This window comes from Ranitomeya imitator, chromosome 1, assembly GCF_032444005.1.
Source record: "Ranitomeya imitator isolate aRanImi1 chromosome 1, aRanImi1.pri, whole genome shotgun sequence".
Taxonomy (NCBI): domain Eukaryota; kingdom Metazoa; phylum Chordata; class Amphibia; order Anura; family Dendrobatidae; genus Ranitomeya; species Ranitomeya imitator.
Genome location: NC_091282.1, coordinates 194,273,418 through 194,295,394, shown reverse-complemented (window position 1 = coordinate 194,295,394; position 21,977 = coordinate 194,273,418). Strand labels below are relative to the sequence as shown.

The 21,977-nt window shown below is 49.1% G+C and overlaps 1 protein-coding gene across 6 annotated transcripts in view; it reads right to left on the bottom strand.

The window, feature by feature from the left end:
• Nucleotides 1-7,164, bottom strand: part of COMMD10 (COMM domain containing 10) — a 484,751-nt gene extending 477,587 nt beyond the window's left edge. For 5 of the 6 annotated variants that reach the window (XM_069753211.1, XM_069753251.1, XM_069753220.1 and 2 more), the window contains exon 1: nt 7,016-7,152. In XM_069753211.1, coding sequence (XP_069609312.1) covers nt 7,016-7,047 — 32 coding nt within the window. In that variant the 5' untranslated portion in view covers nt 7,048-7,152. Of the gene's footprint in view, nt 1-7,015 lie in introns of all 6 variants that reach the window. The other variant, XM_069753243.1, reaches the window with a different exon arrangement.
• Between the last annotated feature and the right edge of the window lie 14,813 nt (nt 7,165-21,977).

Below are 21,977 nucleotides of genomic sequence, written 5' to 3'. Positions count from 1 at the left end.
ACTGTGACACCCACACAGCCCCCCATAGTCCTCCACTCAGTACAATGCACTGCCCATAGTCCTCCACACAGCACACTGCACTCCCCATAGTCCTCCACACAGTACAATGCACTCCCCATAGTCCTCCACTCAGTACAATGCACTGCCCATAGTCCTCCACACAGCACACTGCACTCCCCATAGTCCTCCACACAGTACAATGCAGTCTCCATAGTCCGCCACACAGTACAATGCACTCCCCATAGTCCGCCACACAGTACAATGCACTCCCCATAGTCCGCCACACAGTACAATGCACTCCCCATAGTCCGCCACACAGTACAATGCACTCCCCATAGTCCGCCACACAGTACAATGCACTCCCCATAGTCCTCCACACAGTACAATGCAGTCTCCATAGTCCTCCACACAGTACAATGCACTCCCCATAGTCCGCCACACAGTACAATGCACTCCCCATAGTCCGCCACACAGTACAATGCACTCCCCATAGTCCGCCACACAGTACAATGCACTCCCCATAGTCCGCCACACAGTACAATGCACTCCCCATAGTCCGCCACACAGTACAATGCACTCCCCATAGTCCACCACACAGTACAATGCACTCCCCATAGTCCACCACACAGTACAATGCACTCCCCATAGTCCTCCACACAGTACAATGCAGTCTCCATAGTCCTCCACACAGTACAATGCACTCCCCATAGTCCGCCACACAGTACAATGCACTCCCCATAGTCCACCACACAGTACAATGCACTCCCCATAGTCCTCCACACAGTACAATGCAGTCTCCATAGTCCACCACACAGTACAATGCACTCCCCATAGTCCGCCACACAGTACAATGCACTCCCCATAGTCCACCACACAGTACAATGCACTCCCCATAGTCCTCCACACAGTACAATGCAGTCTCCATAGTCCACCACACAGTACAATGCACTCCCCATAGTCCGCCACACAGTACAATGCACTCCCCATAGTCCACCACACAGTACAATGCACTCCCCATAGTCCACCACACAGTACAATGCACTCCCCATAGTCCTCCACACAGTACAATGCAGTCTCCATAGTCCTCCACACAGTACAATGCACTCCCCATAGTCCGCCACACAGTACAATGCACTCCCCATAGTCCGCCACACAGTACAATGCACTCCCCATAGTCCGCCACACAGTACAATGCACTCCCCATAGTCCACCACACAGTACAATGCACTCCCCATAGTCCTCCACACAGTACAATGCAGTCTCCATAGTCCTCCACACAGTACAATGCAGTCTCCATAGTCCTCCACACAGTGCAATGCACTCTCCATAGTCCTCCACACAGTACAATGCCCTCCCCATAGTCTTCCACACAGTACAATGCCCTCCCCATAGTCTTCCACACAGTACAATGCAGTCTCCATAGTCCTCCACACAGTACAATGCAGTCTCCATAGTCCTCCACACAGTGCAATGCAATCTCCATAGTCCTCCACACAGTACAATGCCCTCCCCATAGTCCACCACACAGTACAATGCACTCCCCATAGTCCACCACACAGTACAATGCACTCCCCATAGTCCACCACACAGTACAATGCACTCCCCATAGTCCACCACACAGTACAATGCACTCCCCATAGTCCACCACACAGTACAATGCACTCCCCATAGTCCACCACACAGTACAATGCACTCCCCATAGTCCACCACACAGTACAATGCACTCCCCATAGTCCACCACACAGTACAATGCACTCCCCATAGTCCACCACACAGTACAATGCACTCCCCATAGTCCACCACACAGTACAATGCACTCCCCATAGTCCACCACACAGTACAATGCACTCCCCATAGTCCACCACACAGTACAATGCACTCCCCATAGTCCACCACACAGTACAATGCCCTCACCATAGTCCTCCACACAGTACAATGCAGTCTCCATAGTCCTCCACACAGTACAATGCATTCCTCATAGTCCACCACACAGTACAATGCCCTCCCCAAAGTCCACCACACAGTACAATGCACTCCCCATAGTCCACCACACAGTACAATGCAGTCTCCATAGTCCACCACACAGTACAATGCCCTCCCCATATTCCTCCACACAGTACAATGCCCGCCCCATAGTCCTCCACACAGTACAATACAGTCTCCATAGTCCTCCACACAGTACAATGCACTCTCCATAGTCCGCCACACAGTATTACGGCCACCACAATGTACTCCCACATAAAAAATAAAAAAACTCCTCACCCCTCCTCATTCCCCTGCTGCTTCGGTCTCTGCAGTGAGCATTCTGAATTGCCCACACATCTCAGAACAGCGGGCGCCATGTAGGGACATCATCGTGCCCGCTGCGGTGAGACGTCAGACGCCAAGTGTGAAAGGCTGCCGTCACACTAGCAGTATTTGGTCAGTATTTTACATCAGTATGTGTAAGCCAAAGCCAGGAGTGGAACAATTAGAGGAAAAGTATAATAGAAACATATGCACAACTTCTGCATTTATCACCCACTCCTGGTTTTGGCTTACAAATACTGATGTAAAATACTGACTAAATACTGCTAGTGTGACGGCAGCCAAAGACTGAAGAGGGAGTGTCAGCTGACGCTCCCTCTCACATTACTTTTAACTGTATCGGTATCCAAGATGCCGATAGAGTTGAACTTAGGATGACGGGCGGGGGCCTGGTGCTCGTACACCACTGATGACAGGTTCTCCTGCACTTGTCAGTACAGACATCCTTAGAGATTCTACAGCCCTCAACTCTATAAAATAGCTGCTGATGGAGAAGCGTGTAGCCGACTTGTCCATGATCCTCCCCCAATTAAAAAGCAGCTTCTCCATGAGTGGTGCTATTGAATTGGAGGAGGCTGATGGACAGTTCTGGTTACATGTTTCTCCATCAGCAGACATTTTCAGGACAGGAGGGCATGCAGTCTGTGGGGAAATCTGCATTAACAAATACTGGAGGAGAACCTGTAATACCTACATATTGGTAAGTGGCACAAAATCATGTGACCGACACATCTGTTCCTATAAAGATATATATATATATACACACACACACACACATTTCAGCAAGAATTGCAAAAGTACTGAGACTGCAACTAGTATAAAGTCCAGAGACAGTGGGATGTCTGTTCCCTTCACGTATTACCCCACATAACAAATCACTGTCCAGAACCTCGCAATTCAAGCTGGATTTTGTTTTTAGTCTGGGGTCTTACACTTCCATGTGTGTCAGCAGTACAGCCCTGAGCGACATTAAGGGCAAAAATGTTACTGGAGCCTAGTAAACCTGTGGGAGAGACGGCTAAAAGCGGTCAATGAAATCAGCTCGATTCTAGGAATATAAGGAGCTGGAAATTAAATGTCCGGGATCTTCAAAACTATGAGAAATTACGTACGTGATTGTCACGATAATGTATAATATGATTATTAGTTTTCCCTGTTAGCACACCGTGGGCTCTAACCCCCTTTCTCTCTGTGTTTCTGCTTGCTGAGGTGTGTGTGTGTGTGTGTTTGTGTGTGTGTGTGTGTGTCCCAAATCCCTCATTCCCTCCCACCAAAAGAATTTTTACGACCTCTGTAGCTGCAAGACAATTGTACCAGCTAAAACTGGTCTGATATCTCTCTTAAGACAGGAGGTTCTTTGTTCTAATATAGTAAGATATTGAGCCACCAATTTGGGCTAGCAAAATAATAAGTACATATTGCTAACGTCCATCGATAGATCTGCCAAACACTGAAAGCACGAGCCTCTAATCCCAACGGGTACAAAGTACGGATTTCTCTGGAACCACGTGGAACAACTAGGACGAATTTGGTACCAATAGAAAGCCAATTGAAAAAGAAGATGAATGAGGGGTGTGCTGTGATTCTGACATGTTCTGGAGCGAAGATATGAGAATTATAAGAATTGCTGTTAAATGTTGTAGTCTGAGGAAAGGGGACGGTTCAAGGAAATCAGCCTTTTTAGTGATGTCACAGCCGACCAGGTATAAGTCTCTGCACTTCACCCTGCCTTCAGGTTTTTTTTTGCCTGGGATCTCACTATAGAAAGACTATCTCATGAATTGGGATATTTGGCTCCGCCTACCAGAATGGTTTTGCCTGAAATGATCTGAGCACATGTAAGTGTTACTTTATCATTTAATCCCTGTTATTTTAAAATTGCTTTGTACATACTTTCAATTGTCTCTTATTGTAACATCCTTGTAATATTTTTATAAACACTGCCTAATCTTTCGGAGTAAAATATTTAAATTACTAGTTTCGTTCTCCTGCTCTAAAACGTACTCTTAGTCTCTGGAAGGGAATTACACTACTGTTTTGGGCTAGCTTCGGCCCCGTTAATCGAAGCTGCTGGCAGCATACCTTGTTCTGTGCCTTTGGGAGTCTTTGTAGCAACGGTGGTGTTGATAATTATTGTTCCTGCCTTAGTGGGAGTAGTTATATGGCCTCGCTGCAGCATGCCCAATAGCCAGTACATAGCAGGCAGCCTTTCTGGCGACTAATTACCCTAGGAGCAGTACCTAATCTGACCTGAGGGTAAGGGGAGCGCCAGAAAGCTGCAAGTTTTCAAGCGGAACTGTAAAGCAGGATATACATAAATACCTGCAGTTCGTGTTATATTGCAGAGCAGTGGGATAACTAAAATAAGCCCCTGCAGTAAACTAAGAGGTCAATAACCTTGTGTGTTTTCATCACACTGTAGCAGTGGAGGGATAACTAAGATAAGCCCCCTGCACATGTGATAGCCGTGTGTTGGCCAAAGATCCACCCGGATCCGTGACATACTGTTGACAGTCACGGTGTGAATCGTGACAGTGATTGCTCTAGTTTCACAAGGGAACATGGCAGGAGAGAACAGTAGGTGCAAACCAATCAGTCTGCGGACGTCAGACTTCACAATGACTGCACCTCCGCAGCATTCTGGAAGAATCACATGGAAGTGTCTCAAAGGAGTAGATGTGGCCCTGTGGTGATAATGCCCCATGCCCTACAGGCTCTATCAGCTCTCCATGACTTCGGCTACTTTCACACTAGCATTTTTTTCAATATGTCGCAATGCGTCGTTTATGGGAAAAAACGCATCCTGCAAAGTTGTCTGCAGGATGCGTTTTTGCCCCATAGACTAACATTAGCGACGCATTGCGACGCATTGACACACGTCGCAACCGTCGTGCGACGGTTGCGCCGTGTTGTGGCGGACCGCCGGGAGCAAAAAACATTACATGTAATGTTTTTTGCTGCTAACAGTCCGCCATTTCCGACCGTGCATACGCGGCCGGAACTCCGCTCCCACCTCCCCGCACCTGACAATGGGGCAGCGGATGTGCTGGAAAAGTGCATCCGCTGCCCCTGTTGTGCGGCGCATTCACTGCTAGCGTCGGTACGTCGGCCATGAATGAGTAGATGACAGAAGTAGTCAGTGAGGCCTGTGGGGGGCAGCAGGTGGCTCTGCATCCAGAGCTGCGGGATGAAGAGACAAGGGCATAATACAGATAAGAACACGGGGGACTGGACAATTTACCAATGACCGTCCAGTCTAAAAATCTCACTGTAAACATCCGGGACTGAGGGTACAGGGAGGGCCAGTCTCCCGCTCCCACGGGGGCAGGGCCCGTCTCCCGCTCCCGGGTACAGGGAGGGCCCGTCTCCCGCTCCCGGGTACAGGGAGGGCCCGTCTCCCGCTCCCGGGTACAGGGAGGGCCCGTCTCCCGCTCCCGGGTACAGGGAGGGCCCGTCTCCCGCTCCCGGGTACAGGGAGGGCCCGTCTCCCGCTCCCGGGTACAGGGAGGGCCCGTCTCCCGCTCCCGGGTACAGGGAGGGCCCGTCTCCCGCTCCCGGGTACAGGGAGGGCCCGTCTCCCGCTCCCGGGTACAGGGAGGGCCCGTCTCCCGCTCCCGGGTACAGGGAGGGCCAGTCTCCCGCTCCCGGGTACAGGGAGGGCCAGTCTCCCGCTCCCGGGTACAGGGAGGGCCAGTCTCCCGCTCCCGGGTACAGGGAGGGCCAGTCTCCCGCTCCCGGGTACAGGGAGGGCCAGTCTCCCGCTCCCGGGTACAGGGAGGGCCAGTCTCCCGCTCCCGGGTACAGGGAGGGCCAGTCTCCCGCTCCCGGGTACAGGGAGGGCCCGTCTCTCGCTCCCGGGTACAGGGAGGGCCAGTCTCCCGCTCCCGGGTACAGGGAGGGCCAGTCTCCCGCTCCTGAATACAATCACTGATTCTACTTCTGTGTGTAAATCTTAATCAAACTCTTTTGCCCCTTAAAGGGTTATTCCTGCTTTTTCAGATTCGAAACGGTCGGAGAGTGCAAGTAAAAGCAAGCACTTCTGCAACTCACCACTTACTGATACTTGCAGCTGTTCTTGAGATTAACACTTTTGTTTACAGCTAGTTGCCTAGGAGACCGACCGCCTCTGCTGTCTAGCCTGTAAGCTGGCCGGGATTAGGAGGAAGCAGAGCATCCCTGGTCATCTTCACAACAGTGCTTACACGCTCAATAGCAATGCACTGGTTAAAGCCGCACGCGTCCGTCTAGCAGCGGTGGTCGGTATCTAAGGCAGCACGCTTTGCCTTGGAGACTGACAAGTGTTGGGAGCTTTCACACTGCGCTCTGGGCCCGTTCATTGGTCCCCTCAGAGCTTAGGACCAAAGCCCCTGCAAAATGGGATTCGGATGTATGCGCCGACTGTGATGGTGCTGACAGTGCGCTCTGCTGTGCGCCGGACGTAAATGCCTACCGGACGAGGGCGCCCAATGCGTCTCCAGCACCAGTATAGCCAATGGGCGCATTCTTGTGAATCCATTGTGCGGGGGGCTTGACCCTAAGCCCTGACAGGACCACCGGACCGGTGCCGGAGCGCAGTGTGAAAGGAGCCTTCATAGCTCAGGAACCGCTGACATTGTGAATTAGCAGAACACTGGCCATGTGGTGCCGCACGGGTAACGCAGCAGACATGACTGCAGACTCCCCCTCCGGTAATTACAGAATACACTACCTCACAGTCTCCTTGAATACCGCTGTTGCCATGGTGACAAGCTCAGCCCTTCGTTCCTGTCTGCTCCGTTTCGCGCCGGTCCTGCTTCAACTAAGTGAAGCGACAGCAGAAGTCACGTGATCGGCAGTCAGCTGTCAGTGCCTCGTATCCTGGTACGGTGGCTCGCAGGACTCAAAACGCGGTGAGAGTCGTTTCTTCTGGTGCTGTTGCTGGGCGGCTGCAGTGATTCCTTGGAGCTCGGACTTCGTTCCCTTTTTCTGAGTGTTGTCAGTCATCAGTGTGAACAAGGTCCTAACAGCCGCTGATTCCCATAGATTTGACATCGACGAGGCCTCACGCAGATACCCGTCTCATATTCATCCTGATGGATTTAGTGGATTGAGCATTTAGTGTAGGAAAAGTATCACACAATGAATTGGCCGGTTTAGGTCTTTATTGCACAATGACCACAAATCTCTCCATTGCCTGATATGCAAAACCGATTTTTGTAGAAGGGGCCGAATATGAAAACACCAAGAAAACGACACGAAAGAGCTTTACCTGCAATGGACGCTGCTCCTAGAACAGCTCAGGTCTGTGGTTATAAAAGAGGCTCCTCGGTGCTGTGTATGGGCTCCGTCCACACCGATGTGCTGCAATGAAACCGCTTTTATCTATGGCTCCAATCAGGGGCTGGCTGGCATTTTTCAGCCTGGGGGGCAATGATCAATCACAAGGCAGTGGCCCTTCAGTTGCGGTGGCCCTCCTTTTCCCTAATAATCTCTGGCCACTGCATAAAAGTAGCAGAGATAACAGGCTTTAAAAACAGGCTGGTTCATAGATGTGGGAACAGAACGGAGCTTGCTGCATAGATATGGGAGCAGAACCAAACTTACTACAGACATATGGGAGCAGAACCGAGCTTACTACAGAGATATGGGAGCAGAACCGAGCTTACTACAGAGATATGGGAGCAGAACCGAGCTTACTACAGAGATATGGGAGCAGAACCGAGCTTACTACAGAGATATGGGAGCAGAACCAAACTTACTACAGACATATGGGAGCAGAACCGAGCTTACTACAGAGATATGGGAGCAGAACCGAGCTTACTACAGAGATATGGGAGCAGAACCGAGCTTACTACAGAGATATGGGAGCAGAACCGAGCTTACTACAGAGATATGGGAGCAGAACCAAACTTACTACAGAGATATGGGAGCAGAACCGAGCTTACTCCGAAGATATGGGAGCAGAACCGAGCTTACTACATAGATATGGGAGCAGAACCGAGCTTACTACAGAGATATGGGAGCAGAACCGAGCTTACTACAGAGATATGGGAGCAGAACCGAGCTTACTACAGAGATATGGGAGCAGAACCAAACTTACTACAGAGATATGGGAGCAGAACCGAGCTTACTCCGAAGATATGGGAGCAGAACCGAGCTTACTACATAGATATGGGAGCAGAACCGAGCTTACTCCGGAGATATGGGAGCAGAACTGAGCTTACTACAGAGATATGGGAGCAGAACAGAGCTTACTACAGAAATATGAGAGCAGAACCGAGCTTACTACAGAGATATGGGAGCAGAACAGAGCTTACTACAGGGATATGGGAGCAGAACTGTGCTTACTACAGAGATATGGGAGCAGAACTGAGCTTACTACAGAGATATGGGAGCAGAACTGAGCTTACTACAGAGATATGGGAGCAGAACAGAGCTTACTACAGAGATATGGGAGCAGAACCGAGCTTACTACAGAGATATGGGAGCAAAACTGAGCTTACTACAGAGATATGGGAGCAGAACAGAGCTTACTACAGGGATATGGGAGCAGAACCGAGCTTACTACAGAGATATGGGAGCAGAACTGAGCTTACTACAGAGATATGGGAGCAGAACAGAGCTTACTACAGAGATATGGGAGCAGAACCGAGCTTACTACAGAGATATGGGAACAGAACTGAGCTTACTACAGAGATATGGGAGCTGAACCGAGCTTACTACAGAGATACGGGAGCAGAACTGAGCTTACTACAGAGATATGGGAGCAGAACCGAGCTTACTACAGAGATATGGGAGCAAAACCGATCTTACTACGGAGATATGGGAGCAGAACCGAGCTTACTACAGAGATATGGGAGCAGAACTGAGCTTACTACAGAGATATGGGAGCAAAACTGAGCTTACTACAGAGATATGGGAGCAGAACTGAGTTTACTACAGAGATATGGGAGCAGAACTGAGCTTACTACAGAGATATGGGAGCAGAACAGCTTACTACATAGATATGGGAGCAGAACCGAGCTTACTCTGGAGATATGGGAGCAGATCCGAGCTTACTACAGAGATATGGGAGCAGAACTGAGCTTACTACGGAGATATGGGAGAAGAACTGAGCTTACTACAGAGATATGGGAGCAGAACAGAGCTTACTACAGAAATATGAGAGCAGAACAGAGCTTACTACATAAATAGGGGAGCAGAACAGAGCTTACTACAGAAATAGAGGAGCAAAACAGAGCTTACTACAGAGATATGGGAGCAAAACAGAGCTTACTATAGAGATAAGGGAGCAGAACCGAGCTTACTACAGAGATAAGGGAGCAGAACCGAGCTTACTACAGAGATATGGGAGCAAAACAGAGCTTACTACAGAGATAAGGGAGCAGAACAGAGCTTACTACAGAGATATGGGAGCAGAACCGAGCTTACTTCAGAAATATGGGAGCAGAACCAAGCTTACTACAGAGATAAGGGAGCAAAACAGAGCTTACTACAGAGATAAGGGAGCAGAACAGAGCTTACTACAGAGATATGGGAGCAGAACCGAGCTTACTACAGAGATATGGGAGCAAAACAGACCTTACTACAGAGATAAGGGAGCAGAACAGAGCTTACTACAGAGATATGGGAGCAGAACCGAGCTTATTTCAGAGATATGGGAGCAGAACCGAGCTTACTACAGAGATAAGGGAGCAAAACAGAGCTTACTACAGAGATAAGGGAGCAGAACAGAGCTTACTACAGAGATATGGGAGCAGAACTGAGCTTACTACAGAGATATGGGAGCAGAACAGCTTACAGGGATATGGGAGCAGAACCGAGCTTACTACAGAGATATGGGAGCAAAACTGAGCTTACTACAGAGATATGGGAGCAGAACAGAGCTTACTACGGAGATATGGGAGCAGAACCGAGCTTACTACAGAGATATGGGAGCAGAACTGAGCTTACTACAGAGATATGGGAGCAGAACCGAGCTTACTACAGAGATATGGTAGCAGAACCGAGCTTACTACAGAAATACGGGAGCAGAACTGAGCTTACTACAGAGATATGGGAGCAGAACCGAGCTTACTACAGAGATATGGGAGCAAAAATGAGCTTACTACAGAGATATGGGAGCAGAACTGAGTTTACTACAGAGATATGGGAGCAGAACTGAGCTTACTACAGAGATATGGGAGCAGAACAGCTTACTACATAGATATGGGAGCAGAACCGAGCTTACTCCGGAGATATGGGAGCAGAACCGAGCTTACTACAGAGATATGGGAGCAGGACCGAGCTTACTACAGAGATATGGGAGCAAAACAGCTTACTACATAGATATGGGAGCAGAACCGAGCTTACTCCGGAGATATGGGAGCAGAACAGAGCTTACTATAGAGATATGGGAGCAAAACAGAGCTTACTACAGAAATATGAGAGCAGAACAGAGCTTACTACAGAAATAGGGGAGCAGAACAGAGCTTACTACAGAAATAGAGGAGCAAAACAGAGCTTACTACAGAGATATGGGAGCAAAACAGAGCTTACTACAGAGATAAGGGAGCAGAACCGAGCTTACTACAGAGATAAGGGAGCAGAACCGAGCTTACTACAGAGATATGGGAGCAAAACAGAGCTTACTACAGAAATAAGGGAGCAGAACAGAGCTTACTACAGAGATATGGGAGCAGAACCGAGCTTACTTCAGAGATATGGGAGCAGAACCAAGCTTACTACAGAGATATGGGAGCAAAACAGAGCTTACTACAGAGATAAGGGAGCAGAACAGAGCTTACTATGAGATATGGGAGCAGAACCAAGCTTACTTCAGAGATATGGGTGCAGAACCGAGCTTACTTTAGAGATATGGGAGCAGAACCGAGCTTACTACAGAGATATGGGATCAGATCAGAGCTTACTACATAGATATGGGAGCAGACCTGAGCTTACTACAGAGATATGGGAGCAGAACAGAGCTTACTACAGAGATAAGGGAGCAGAACTGAGCTTACTACAGAGATATGGGAGCAGAACCGAGCTTACTACAGATATATGGGATCAGATCAGAGCTTACTACAGAGCTGTGGGAGCAGACCGAAACTTACTTCAGAGATATGGGAGCAGAACTGAGCTTAAGGCTGCCGTCACACTATCAGTATTTGGTCAGTATTTTACGTCAGTATTTGTAAGCCAAAACCAGAAGTGGGTGATAAATGCAGAAGTGGTACATATGTTTCTATTATACTTTTCTTGATTGTTCCACTCCTGGTTTTGGCTTATAAATACTGATGTAAAATACTGACCAAATACTGCTAGTGTGACTGCAGCCTAATAAGTCTACTACATGGAACCCAGCCTGCTACATAGAAACTGGAGCAGAACCGAGATTACGGCACACATACGGTACCATAATCTAGATTACTACATTGATACAGTACTAGAACCAAGTTTACTGCTTAGATATGGTGCCAAAACGGAGCTTACTCACAAATATACATACAATACGGCTACACAGTGCCTACTACTGTCACCACTACACAGCAAATACATAATTTTACAATATCACCATTACCTCTATATGAAGCTACATTCTAAACAAAGACCAATGATACCACCATACACCCTTTACTATGACTGAATTACATTTAGCTGCTACTAAATTTAAAAAAAAATGTTACCTAAAAAGAGCAATATTACAGCCGAACAGTAACCGTATATTGGTAGATCCCAGTCCCGCAGAACATACACGTGATTACAGTACAGTTATATATAGTAACTTACACATGACGTTCTTTCTGATTCGTATCGTTCACTTTTCTGTCAGGCCCAGACCGACATGACAACTTCTCCAGCCAGCGCTCATCTGCACAGATTACTACAAAGGTACATTTGACTTCTCACATTTCTAGCGCCGTCCCCATCTATTCCCAACCTACAAAAACTCCCCACTCTGTGTGCACCTGCAGTGTGGACCACTGACCCCAATATTTAATCAATTGTGTCATTACTAGGATTACTCCCACCCCCCCCCCCCCCCCAAAATTAAAGTATCCCACAGAAAGTAGTAATGCCCCTACTGTGCAACGACATGTATGGACCTTTGAAGGATATAAAATCCCAAGTGCCCCCTTCCATCAAAAAGTACCCTTGAGTGCTCACTTAAAGTAACACTGTCCCCCCAAAAAAAAGGATCCTGAGTGCCCCTATCAAAACTAATAATGTGCCCATTCATAACAAATAATGTCCTCTGGGCACCCACACAGCTCTGTATATACAGAATGATGGTCCTACAGCCCCCAATACCCCTTTATTATACATTGAGGACCCCAAAACTCCCTATGCATAGTAAAATGGCTACATAGCCCCCTATATACAATATGATGTCCCAACTTCCTCCTATATATAGTATGAGACTTTAAAGTTTCCTATATATACTATAGCTCCCCACAAATAGTATGTCTCCAAAAACCCCTATATATAGTATGATGGTCCCTACAGCTCTCTAATTGCGATATTATGCACCTCACAGCTTCCTATATATAGTATGATGATCCCGTATCCCCTCTATATATAGTATCATGTCCCTACAGCCCCCTATATGGAATATGGTGGCCCCACAGCCCCATATGATGTATGATGATATATATAGCATGAAGGTATCCCACTGCCCGACATATAAAGTACTAGCTATTGAACCCATTCTACGCCCGGGTGGCGAGCATTTATATTGGTATATGGTCTCCATCCTGGTATGTGCTGCTCCATCCTGCTCCCCCATTCTGTCATGTGCTGCTCCATCCTGCATCCCCATCCTGTCATGTGCTGCTCCCATCCTGTCATGTGCTGCTCCCATCCTGCGCCCCCGTTCTGTCATGTGCTGCTCCCATCCTCCGCCCCCGTTCTGTCATGTGCTGCTCCCATCCTGCGCCCCCATTCTGTCATGTGCTGCTCCTATCCTGCGCCCCCGTTCTGTCATGTGCTGCTCCCATCCTGTGCCCCCGTTCTGTCATGTGCTGCTCCCATCCTGCGCCCGTTCTGTCATGTGCTGCTGCCATCCTGCACCCGTTCTGTCACGTGCTGCTGCCATCCTGCGCCCGTTCTGTCATGTGCTGCTCCCATCCTGCTCCCCTGTTCTGTCATGTGCTGCTGCCATCCTGCGCCCGTTCTGTCATGTGCTGCTCCCATCCTGCGCCCGTTCTGTCATGTGCTGCTCCCATCCTGCGCCCGTTCTGTCATGTGCTGCTGCCATCCTGCGCCCCCGTTCTGTCATGTGCTGCTCCCATCCTGCGCCCGTTCTGTCATGTGCTGCTGCCATCCTGCGCCCGTTCTGTCATGTGCTGCTCCCATCCTGCGCCCGTTCTGTCATGTGCTGCTGCCATCCTGCGCCCGTTCTGTCATGTGCTGCTGCCATCCTGCGCCCGTTCTGTCATGTGCTGCTCCCATCCTGCGCCCGTTCTGTCATGTGCTGCTGCCATCCTGCGCCCGTTCTGTCATGTGCTGCTGCCATCCGCCTGTTCTGTCATGTGCTGCTGCCATCCTGCGCCCGTTCTGTCATGTGCTGCTGCCATCCTGCGCCCGTTCTGTCATGTGCTGTGTCATGATTCCAATGGCAGGGAATCACAAAAGGACAAGCACCAACGAGCTCTAGGGTGATGGAACCTGAGCTGACCGCGACCCTAAACCTGAACACACAAATAACAATAGCCGGGGAACGTGCCTACGTTGATCCTAGACGTCTCGCACCAGCCGAAGATCTAACTTCCCCTATTAGAAGAAACACAGACCTCTCTTGCCTCCAGAGAAACACCCCACAGAAATAGCAGCCCCCCACATATAATGACGGTGAAATGAGAGGAAGGCACATACACAGTATGAAAACAGATTCAGCAAAATGAGGCCCGCTAAAACTAGATAGCAGAGGATACAAAAGTAAACTGCGCGGTCAGCAAAAAACCCTTCAAAAAACCATCCTGTAATTACTTGAACTCATGTTCCAACTCATGGAACATGAGGAGCAATTACAGCCCGCTAGAGCAACCAGCAGCAAAGAAACAATTATATGCAAGCTGGACAAGACAAAAATAAAGCAAAACGTGGAACAAGAAAATCAAAAACTTAGCTTGTCCTGAAGATTACTGAAGCCAGAAGCTGAGGTAACAAAACACTCTGATAACCTTGATAGCCGGCGGGGAAATGACAAGAAAGCCCGGCTAAATAGGAAACTCCCAAATCCTAATAGAACAGGTGGACACCAGAGACAGCAGAACACAAATCACCCAGTACCATCAGTAACCACCAGAGGGAGCCCAAAAACAGAACTCACAACAGTACCCCCCCTTGAGGAGGGGTCACCGAACCCTCACGAGAACCACCAGGGCGACCAGGATGAGCCCTATGAAAAGCGCGGACCAAATCATCAGCATGAACATCAGAGGCAACCACCCAAGAATTATCCTCCTGACCATAACCCTTCCACTTGACCAAATATTGGAGTTTCCGTCTGGAAACACGAGAATCCAAGATCTTCTCCACAACATACTCCAATTCTCCCTCCACCAGCACCGGAGCAGGAGGCTCAAGCGAAGGAACAACAGGTACCTCATACCTCCGCAACAACGACCGATGAAACACATTATGAATAGCAAACGATGCCGGGAGATCCAAACGAAACGACACAGGGTTAAGAATTTCCAAGATCCTATAAGGACCGATGAACCGAGGCTTGAACTTAGGAGAAGAGACCTTCATAGGAACAAAACGAGAAGACAACCACACCAAGTCCCCAACACGAAGTCGAGGACCCACGCGGCGACGGCGATTAGCAAACTGCTGAGCCTTCTCCTGGGACAACTTCAAATTGTCCACCACATGACTCCAAATCTGATGCAACCTATCCACCACCATGTCCACTCCAGGACAATCAGAAGGCTCCACCTGACCAGAGGAAAAACGAGGATGAAACCCTGAATTACAAAAGAAAGGAGAAACCAAGGTAGCAGAACTAGCCCGATTATTAAGGGCAAACTCGGCCAGCGGCAAAAAGGTAACCCAGTCATCCTGATCAGCAGAAACAAAACACCTCAAATAAGTTTCCAAGGTCTGATTAGTTCGCTCCGTCTGGCCATTCGTCTGAGGGTGGAATGCAGACGAAAAGGACAAATCAATGCCCATCTTAGCACAGAACGTCCGCCAAAATCTAGACACAAACTGGGATCCCCTGTCAGAAACGATGTTCTCCGGATTCCCATGCAAACGAACCACGTTCTGGAAAAACAGAGGGACCAACTCAGAGGAGGAAGGCAACTTAGGCAAGGGTACAAGATGAACCATTTTAGAAAAGCGGTCACACACAACCCAGATGACGGACATTTTTTGAGAGACAGGGAGATCCGAAATAAAGTCCATGGAAATGTGCGTCCAAGGCCTCTTCGGGATAGGCAAAGGTGACAACAATCCACTGGCTCGAGAACAGCAAGGCTTAGCCCGAGCACAAACCTCACAAGACTGCACAAAAGAACGCACATCCCTCGACAAGGAAGGCCACCAAAAAGACCTGGCCACCAAGTCTCTAGTACCAAATATTCCAGGATGACCTGCCAACGCAGAAGAATGGACCTCGGAGATGACTCTACTGGTCCAACTATCCGGAACAAACAGTCTCTCAGGCGGACAACGATCAGGTTTACCCGCCTGAAACTCCTGCAAAGCACGTCGCAAGTCTGGGAAGACGGCCGACAAAATCACCCCATCCCTAAGGATACCAGTGGGCTCAGAATTTCCAGGGGAGTCAGGCACAAAACTCCTAGAAAGAGCATCCGCCTTCACATTCTTTGAACCTGGCAGGTATGAAACCACAAAATTGAAACGAGAGAAAAACAGTGACCAACGAGCCTGTCTAGGATTCAGACGCCTGGCAGACTCAAGGTAAATCAGATTTTTGTGATCAGTCAAGACCACCACACGATGTCTAGCACCCTCCAGCCAATGACGCCGCTCCTCAAATGCCCACTTCATGGCCAAAAGTTCCCGATTACCCACATCATAATTCCGCTCAGCGGGCGAAAATTTTCTAGAAAAGAACGCACATGGCTTCATCACCGAGCAATCGGAGCTTCTCTGTCACAAAACCGCCCCCGCTCCAATCTCGGAAGCATCAACCTCAACTTGGAAAGAAAGCGAAACATCAGGCTGACGCAACACAGGAGCAGAAGAAAACCGGCGTTTAAGTTCCTGAAAGGCCTCCACAGCCGCAGGAGACCAATCAGCAACATCAGCACCCTTCTTAGTCAAATCCGTCAAAGGCTTAACAACACTAGAAAAATTAGTTATAAAACGACAATAGAAATTAGCAAAGCCCAAGAACTTCTGCAAACTCTTAAGAGATGCAGGCTGCGTCCAGTCACAAATAGCCCGAACCTTGATGGGATCCATCTCAATAGTAGAAGGGGAAAAAATATACCCCAAGAAAGAAATCTTCTGGACTCCAAAGAGACACTTTGAGCCCTTTACAAACAAGGAATTAGCCCGCAGGACCTGAAACACCTTCCTGACCTGCTGAACATGAGACTCCCAGTCATCAGAAAAAACCAAAATATCATCCAAATACACAATCATAAATTTATCCAGATATTCACGGAAAATATCGTGCATAAAGGACTGGAAGACTGAAGGAGCATTAGAAAGTCCGAAAGGCATTACCAAATACTCAAAATGGCCCTCAGTTGTATTAAATGCGGTTTTCCACTCATCACCTTGCTTTATTCGTATAAGATTATACGCACCCCGGAGATCAATCTTAGTGAACCATCTAGCCCCCTTAATGCGAGCAAACAAATCAGTCAACAAAGGCAAAGGATACTGATATTTTACGGTAATCTTATTCAAAAGACGATAATCTATACAAGGCCTCAAGGACCCATCTTTCTTGGCCACGAAAAAAAAAACCTGCTCCCAAAGGGGACGAAGATGGACGGATATGTCCCTTTTCCAAGGACTCCTTAACATAATCCCGCATAGCAGTATGCAAAAATTTCAGGCGAATAAACCTGATCGTTGTCCAGCAGAGAAACTGTTCGTCCCTGATAGGTGGACTAATAAACTTATCTCTGAACTTCATTGTTCGGTGTTGGCTGGTCATCCTGGAATCTTTGGTACCAGAGAGTTAGTGGCTAGATCCTTCTGGTGGCCATCTCTGTCACGGGATGTACGTACTTTTGTGCAGTCCTGTGGGATTTGTGCTAGGGCTAAGCCCTGCTGTTCTCGTGCCAGTGGGTTGCTTTTGCCCTTGCCGGTCCCAAAGAGGCCTTGGACACATATTTCGATGGATTTCATTTCTGACCTTCCCGTTTCTCAAAAGATGTCAGTCATTTGGGTGGTCTGTGATCGCTTTTCTAAAATGGTCCATCTGGTGCCCTTGGCTAAATTGCCTTCCTCCTCTGATTTGGTACCTTTGTTCTTTCAGCATGTGGTTCGGTTGCATGGCATTCCTGAGAATATTGTTTCTGACAGAGGTTCCCAGTTTGTTTCAAGGTTTTGGCGAGCCTTTTGTGGTAGGATGGGCATTGACCTATCCTTTTCCTCGGCTTTCCATCCTCACACTAATGGCCAGACCGAACGAACCAATCAGACCTTGGAAACATATCTGAGATGTTTTGTTTCTGCAGACCAGGATGATTGGGTGTCCTTTTTGCCGTTGGCTGAGTTCGCCCTTAATAATCGGGCCAGCTCGGCTACCTTGGTTTCTCCATTTTTTTGCAATTCTGGGTTCCATCCTCGTTTCTCTTCAGGACAGGTTGAGTCTTCGGACTGTCCTGGTGTGGATTCTGTGGTGGATAGGTTGCAGCAGATCTGGACTCAGGTAGTGGACAATTTGATCTTGTCCCAGGAGAAAGCTCAACTTTTCGCTAATCGCAGACGCCGTGTGGGTCCCCGACTTCGTGTTGGGGATCTGGTTTGGTTATCTTCTCGTCATATTCCTATGAAGGTTTCCTCTCCTAAATTTAAACCTCATTTTATTGGTCCGTATAGGATTTCTGAGGTTCTCAATCCTGTGTCTTTTCGTTTGACCCTCCCAGACTCCTTTCCCATACATAATGTATTCCATAGGTCGTTGTTGCGGAGATACGTGGCACCTATGGTTCCATCTGTTGAGCCTCCTGCCCCGGTTTTGGTGGAGGGGGAATTGGAGTATATTGTGGAGAAGATTTTGGATTCTCGTGTTTCTAGACGGAAACTCCAGTATCTGGTTAAATGGAAGGGTTATGCTCAGGAAGATAATTCCTGGGTTTTTGCCTCTGATGTTCATGCTTCCGATCTTGTTCGTGCCTTTCATGTGGCTCATCCTGGTCGGCCTGGGGGCTCTGGTGAGGGTTCGGTGACCCCTCCTCAAGGGGGGGTACTGTTGTGAATTCTGTGGCTGAATTCACTCCTGTGGTCACAAGTGGTACTGCAGCTTCTGAGCTTCCTCCCTCAGGTGTTCTGGTGAGCTCGTTAACTGCTTCATTACTTAACTCCGCCTGATGCTGCTATCCTTGCTCCTTGTCAATGTTTCAGTGTTGGATCTGAGCTTCTCCTGATTGTTCCTGTGACCTGCTGCTCTGTATAGCTAAGTGCTTTTTGCTTTTTTGTTGCTTTTTTTCTGTCCAGCTTGTCTTTTGTTTTGCTGGAAGCTCTGAGACGCAAAGGGTGTACCGCCGTGCCGTTAGTTCGGCACGGTGGGTTTTTTTTGCCCCCTTTGCGTGGTTTTGCTTTAGGGTTTTTTGTAGACTGCAAAGTTCGCTTTACTGTCCTCGCTCTGTCCTAGAATATCGGGCCCCACTTTGCTGAATCTATTTCATCCCTACGTTTTGTCTTTTCATCTTACTCACAGTCATTATATGTGGGGGGCTGCCTTTTCCTTTGGGGAATTTCTCTGGGGCAAGTCAGGCCTATTTTTCTATCTTCAGGCTAGCTAGTTTCTTAGGCTGTGCCGAGTTGCCTAGGTAGTTGTTAGGCGCAATCCACAGCCGCTTTTAGTTGTGTTTAGGATAGGATCAGGTGTGCAGTCTACAGAGTTTCCACGTCTCAGAGCTCGTTCTTGTATTTTTGGGTATTTGTCAGATCACTGTGTGCGCTCTGATCGCTAAGCACACTGTGTTACTGGATTGCCTTCATAACACCTGTCATTAGCAAACATAACAACTCACCTATCGTCCGGCTCCACTGCAGGTGTGTCTTCAAGAAAATGGCGCCGGAAAGCGCGGACTGCGCAGGCGCCGATTGCGGCAGCAGGAATCAGCGCCTGCGCAGTCTGTGCTTTCCGGCGCCATTTTCTTGAAGACACACCTGCAGTGGAGCCGGAGTGTGTCTTCAAGAAAATGGTGCCGGAAAGCGCGGACTGCGCAGGCGCCGATTCCGGCAGCAGGAATCGGCGCCTGCCTAGTCCGCGCTTTCCAGCGCCATTTTCTTGAAGACTCACTCCGGCTCCTCTGCCTGTGACTGGTAAGTCAGAGGGCGGCGCCGGCGCGCATTAAGCGCGTCATCGCGCCCTCTGAACTGTCACAGTAGAGGAGCCGGGAGACGGAGTCGCACGCAGCGCTGGAACGGGGAAAGGTGAATATACTTACCCTCCTGGCGGTCCCTGACTCTCCGGTGGAGATAACGGTATGCGTTCAGTGCTTACGCATACCGCGATCTCCTGGGAGCGTCACTCTGTGGGGGCCAGACTGCGCCGGCGCTTGCGCCTGCGCAGTCTATAAAGGCTTCGGACAGAGTGACGCTCCCAGCGTTATATTATAGATATGTAGTGCGATGGCCCCAGTTCCCACAATAAATATAGGACGATGGCACAAGTTGCATACATATATATATATATATATATATATACCGTATATACTCGAGTATAAGCCAAGATTTTCAGCCCATTTTTTTGGGCTGAAAGTCCCCCTCTCGGCTTATACTCGAGTCATACCCGGGGGTCGGCAGGGGAGGGGGAGCAGGGGCTGTGTAATTATACTTACCTGCTCCCGGCGCGGTCCCTGGACGTCCCGGCTTCTTCCAGCGCTGCAGATTCTTCCTGTATTGAGCGGTCACATGGCACTGCTCATATACAGTAATGAATATGCGGCTCCACCCCCCATAGAGGTGGAGCCGCATATTAATTACTCTATATGAGCGGTGACGCTGCCCGCTCAATACAGGAAGAAGATGCAGTGCCGGGGAAGAAGCAGGGACACAGCGCCAGGACCAGGTAAGTATATGGGGAGGGGGAGCGCTGCGCGATAGTCACCTGCTCCTCGGTCCGGGTGTCGCTCTGTCTTCAGCAGTGACGCTCAGGTGAGAGGACGAGGTGACCTAGTCAGTGCGCGCCCTCTGCTGAGCGTCAGTGCCGAAGACGGAGCCGCACGAGGAGCAGGTGACAGTGCCGGGGTCCTGAGCGAAGTGAGGTGAGTATGTGATTTTTTTTTTTTTTATGGCAGCCACAGCATATGGGGCAAGTGACTGTGCAGAGCATCTTATGGGGCCATAACACTTGTGCAGCACTATATGGGGCAAGTGGCTGTGCCGAGCATCTTGTGGGGCCATAACACTTGTGCAGCACTATATGGGGCAAGTGGCTGTACGGAGCATCTTATAGGGCCATACTTGTGCAGCATTATATGGGGCAAGTGGCTGTGCAGAGCATCTTATGGGGCCATAACACTTGTGCAGCACTATATGGGGCAAGTGGCTGTACGGAGCATCTTATGGGGCCATACTTGTGCAGCATTATATGGGGCAAGTGGCTGTGCAGAGCATCTTATGGGGCCATAACACTTGTGCAGCACTATATGGGGCAAGTGGCTGTGCAGAGCATCTTATGGGGCCATAACACTTGTGCAGCACTATATGGGGCAAGTGGCTGTACGGAGCATCTTATGGGGCCATAACACTTGTGCAGCATTATATGGGGCAAGTAGCTGTACAGAGCATCTTATGGGGCCATACTTGTGCAGCATTATATGGGGCAAGTGACTGTGCAGAGCATCTTATGGGGCCATAACACTTGTGCAGCATTATATGGGGCAAGTAGCTGTACGGAGCATCTTATGGGGCCATAACACTTGTGCAGCATTATATGGGTCAAGTAGCTGTGCAGAGCATCTTATGGGGCCATAACACTTGTGCAGCATTATATGGGGCAAGTGGCTGTGCGGAGCATCTTATGGGAACACACTTGTGCAGCATTATATGGGTCAAGTAGCTGTGCAGAGCATCTTATGGGGCCATAACACTTGTGCAGCATTATATGGGGCAAGTAGCTGTACGGAGCATCTTATGGGGCCATACTTGTGCAGCATTATATGGGGCAAGTAGCTGTGCAGAGCATCTTATGGGGCCATAACACTTGTGCAGCATTATATGGGGCAAGTAGCTGTGCAGAGCATCTCATGGGGCCATACTTGTGCAGCACTCTATGGGGCAAGTGGCTGTGCAGAGCATCTTATGGGGCCACACTTGTGCAGCATTATATGGGGCAAGTGTCTGTACGGAGCATCTTATGGGGCCACACTTGTGCAGCATTATATGGGGCAAGTGGCTGTGCAGAGCATCTTATGGGGCCACACTTGTGCAGCATTATATGGGGCAAGTGGCTGTACGGAGCATCTTATGGGGCCATACTTGTGCAGCATTATATGGGGCAAGTAGCTGTGCAGAGCATCTTATGGGGCCATGCTTGTGCA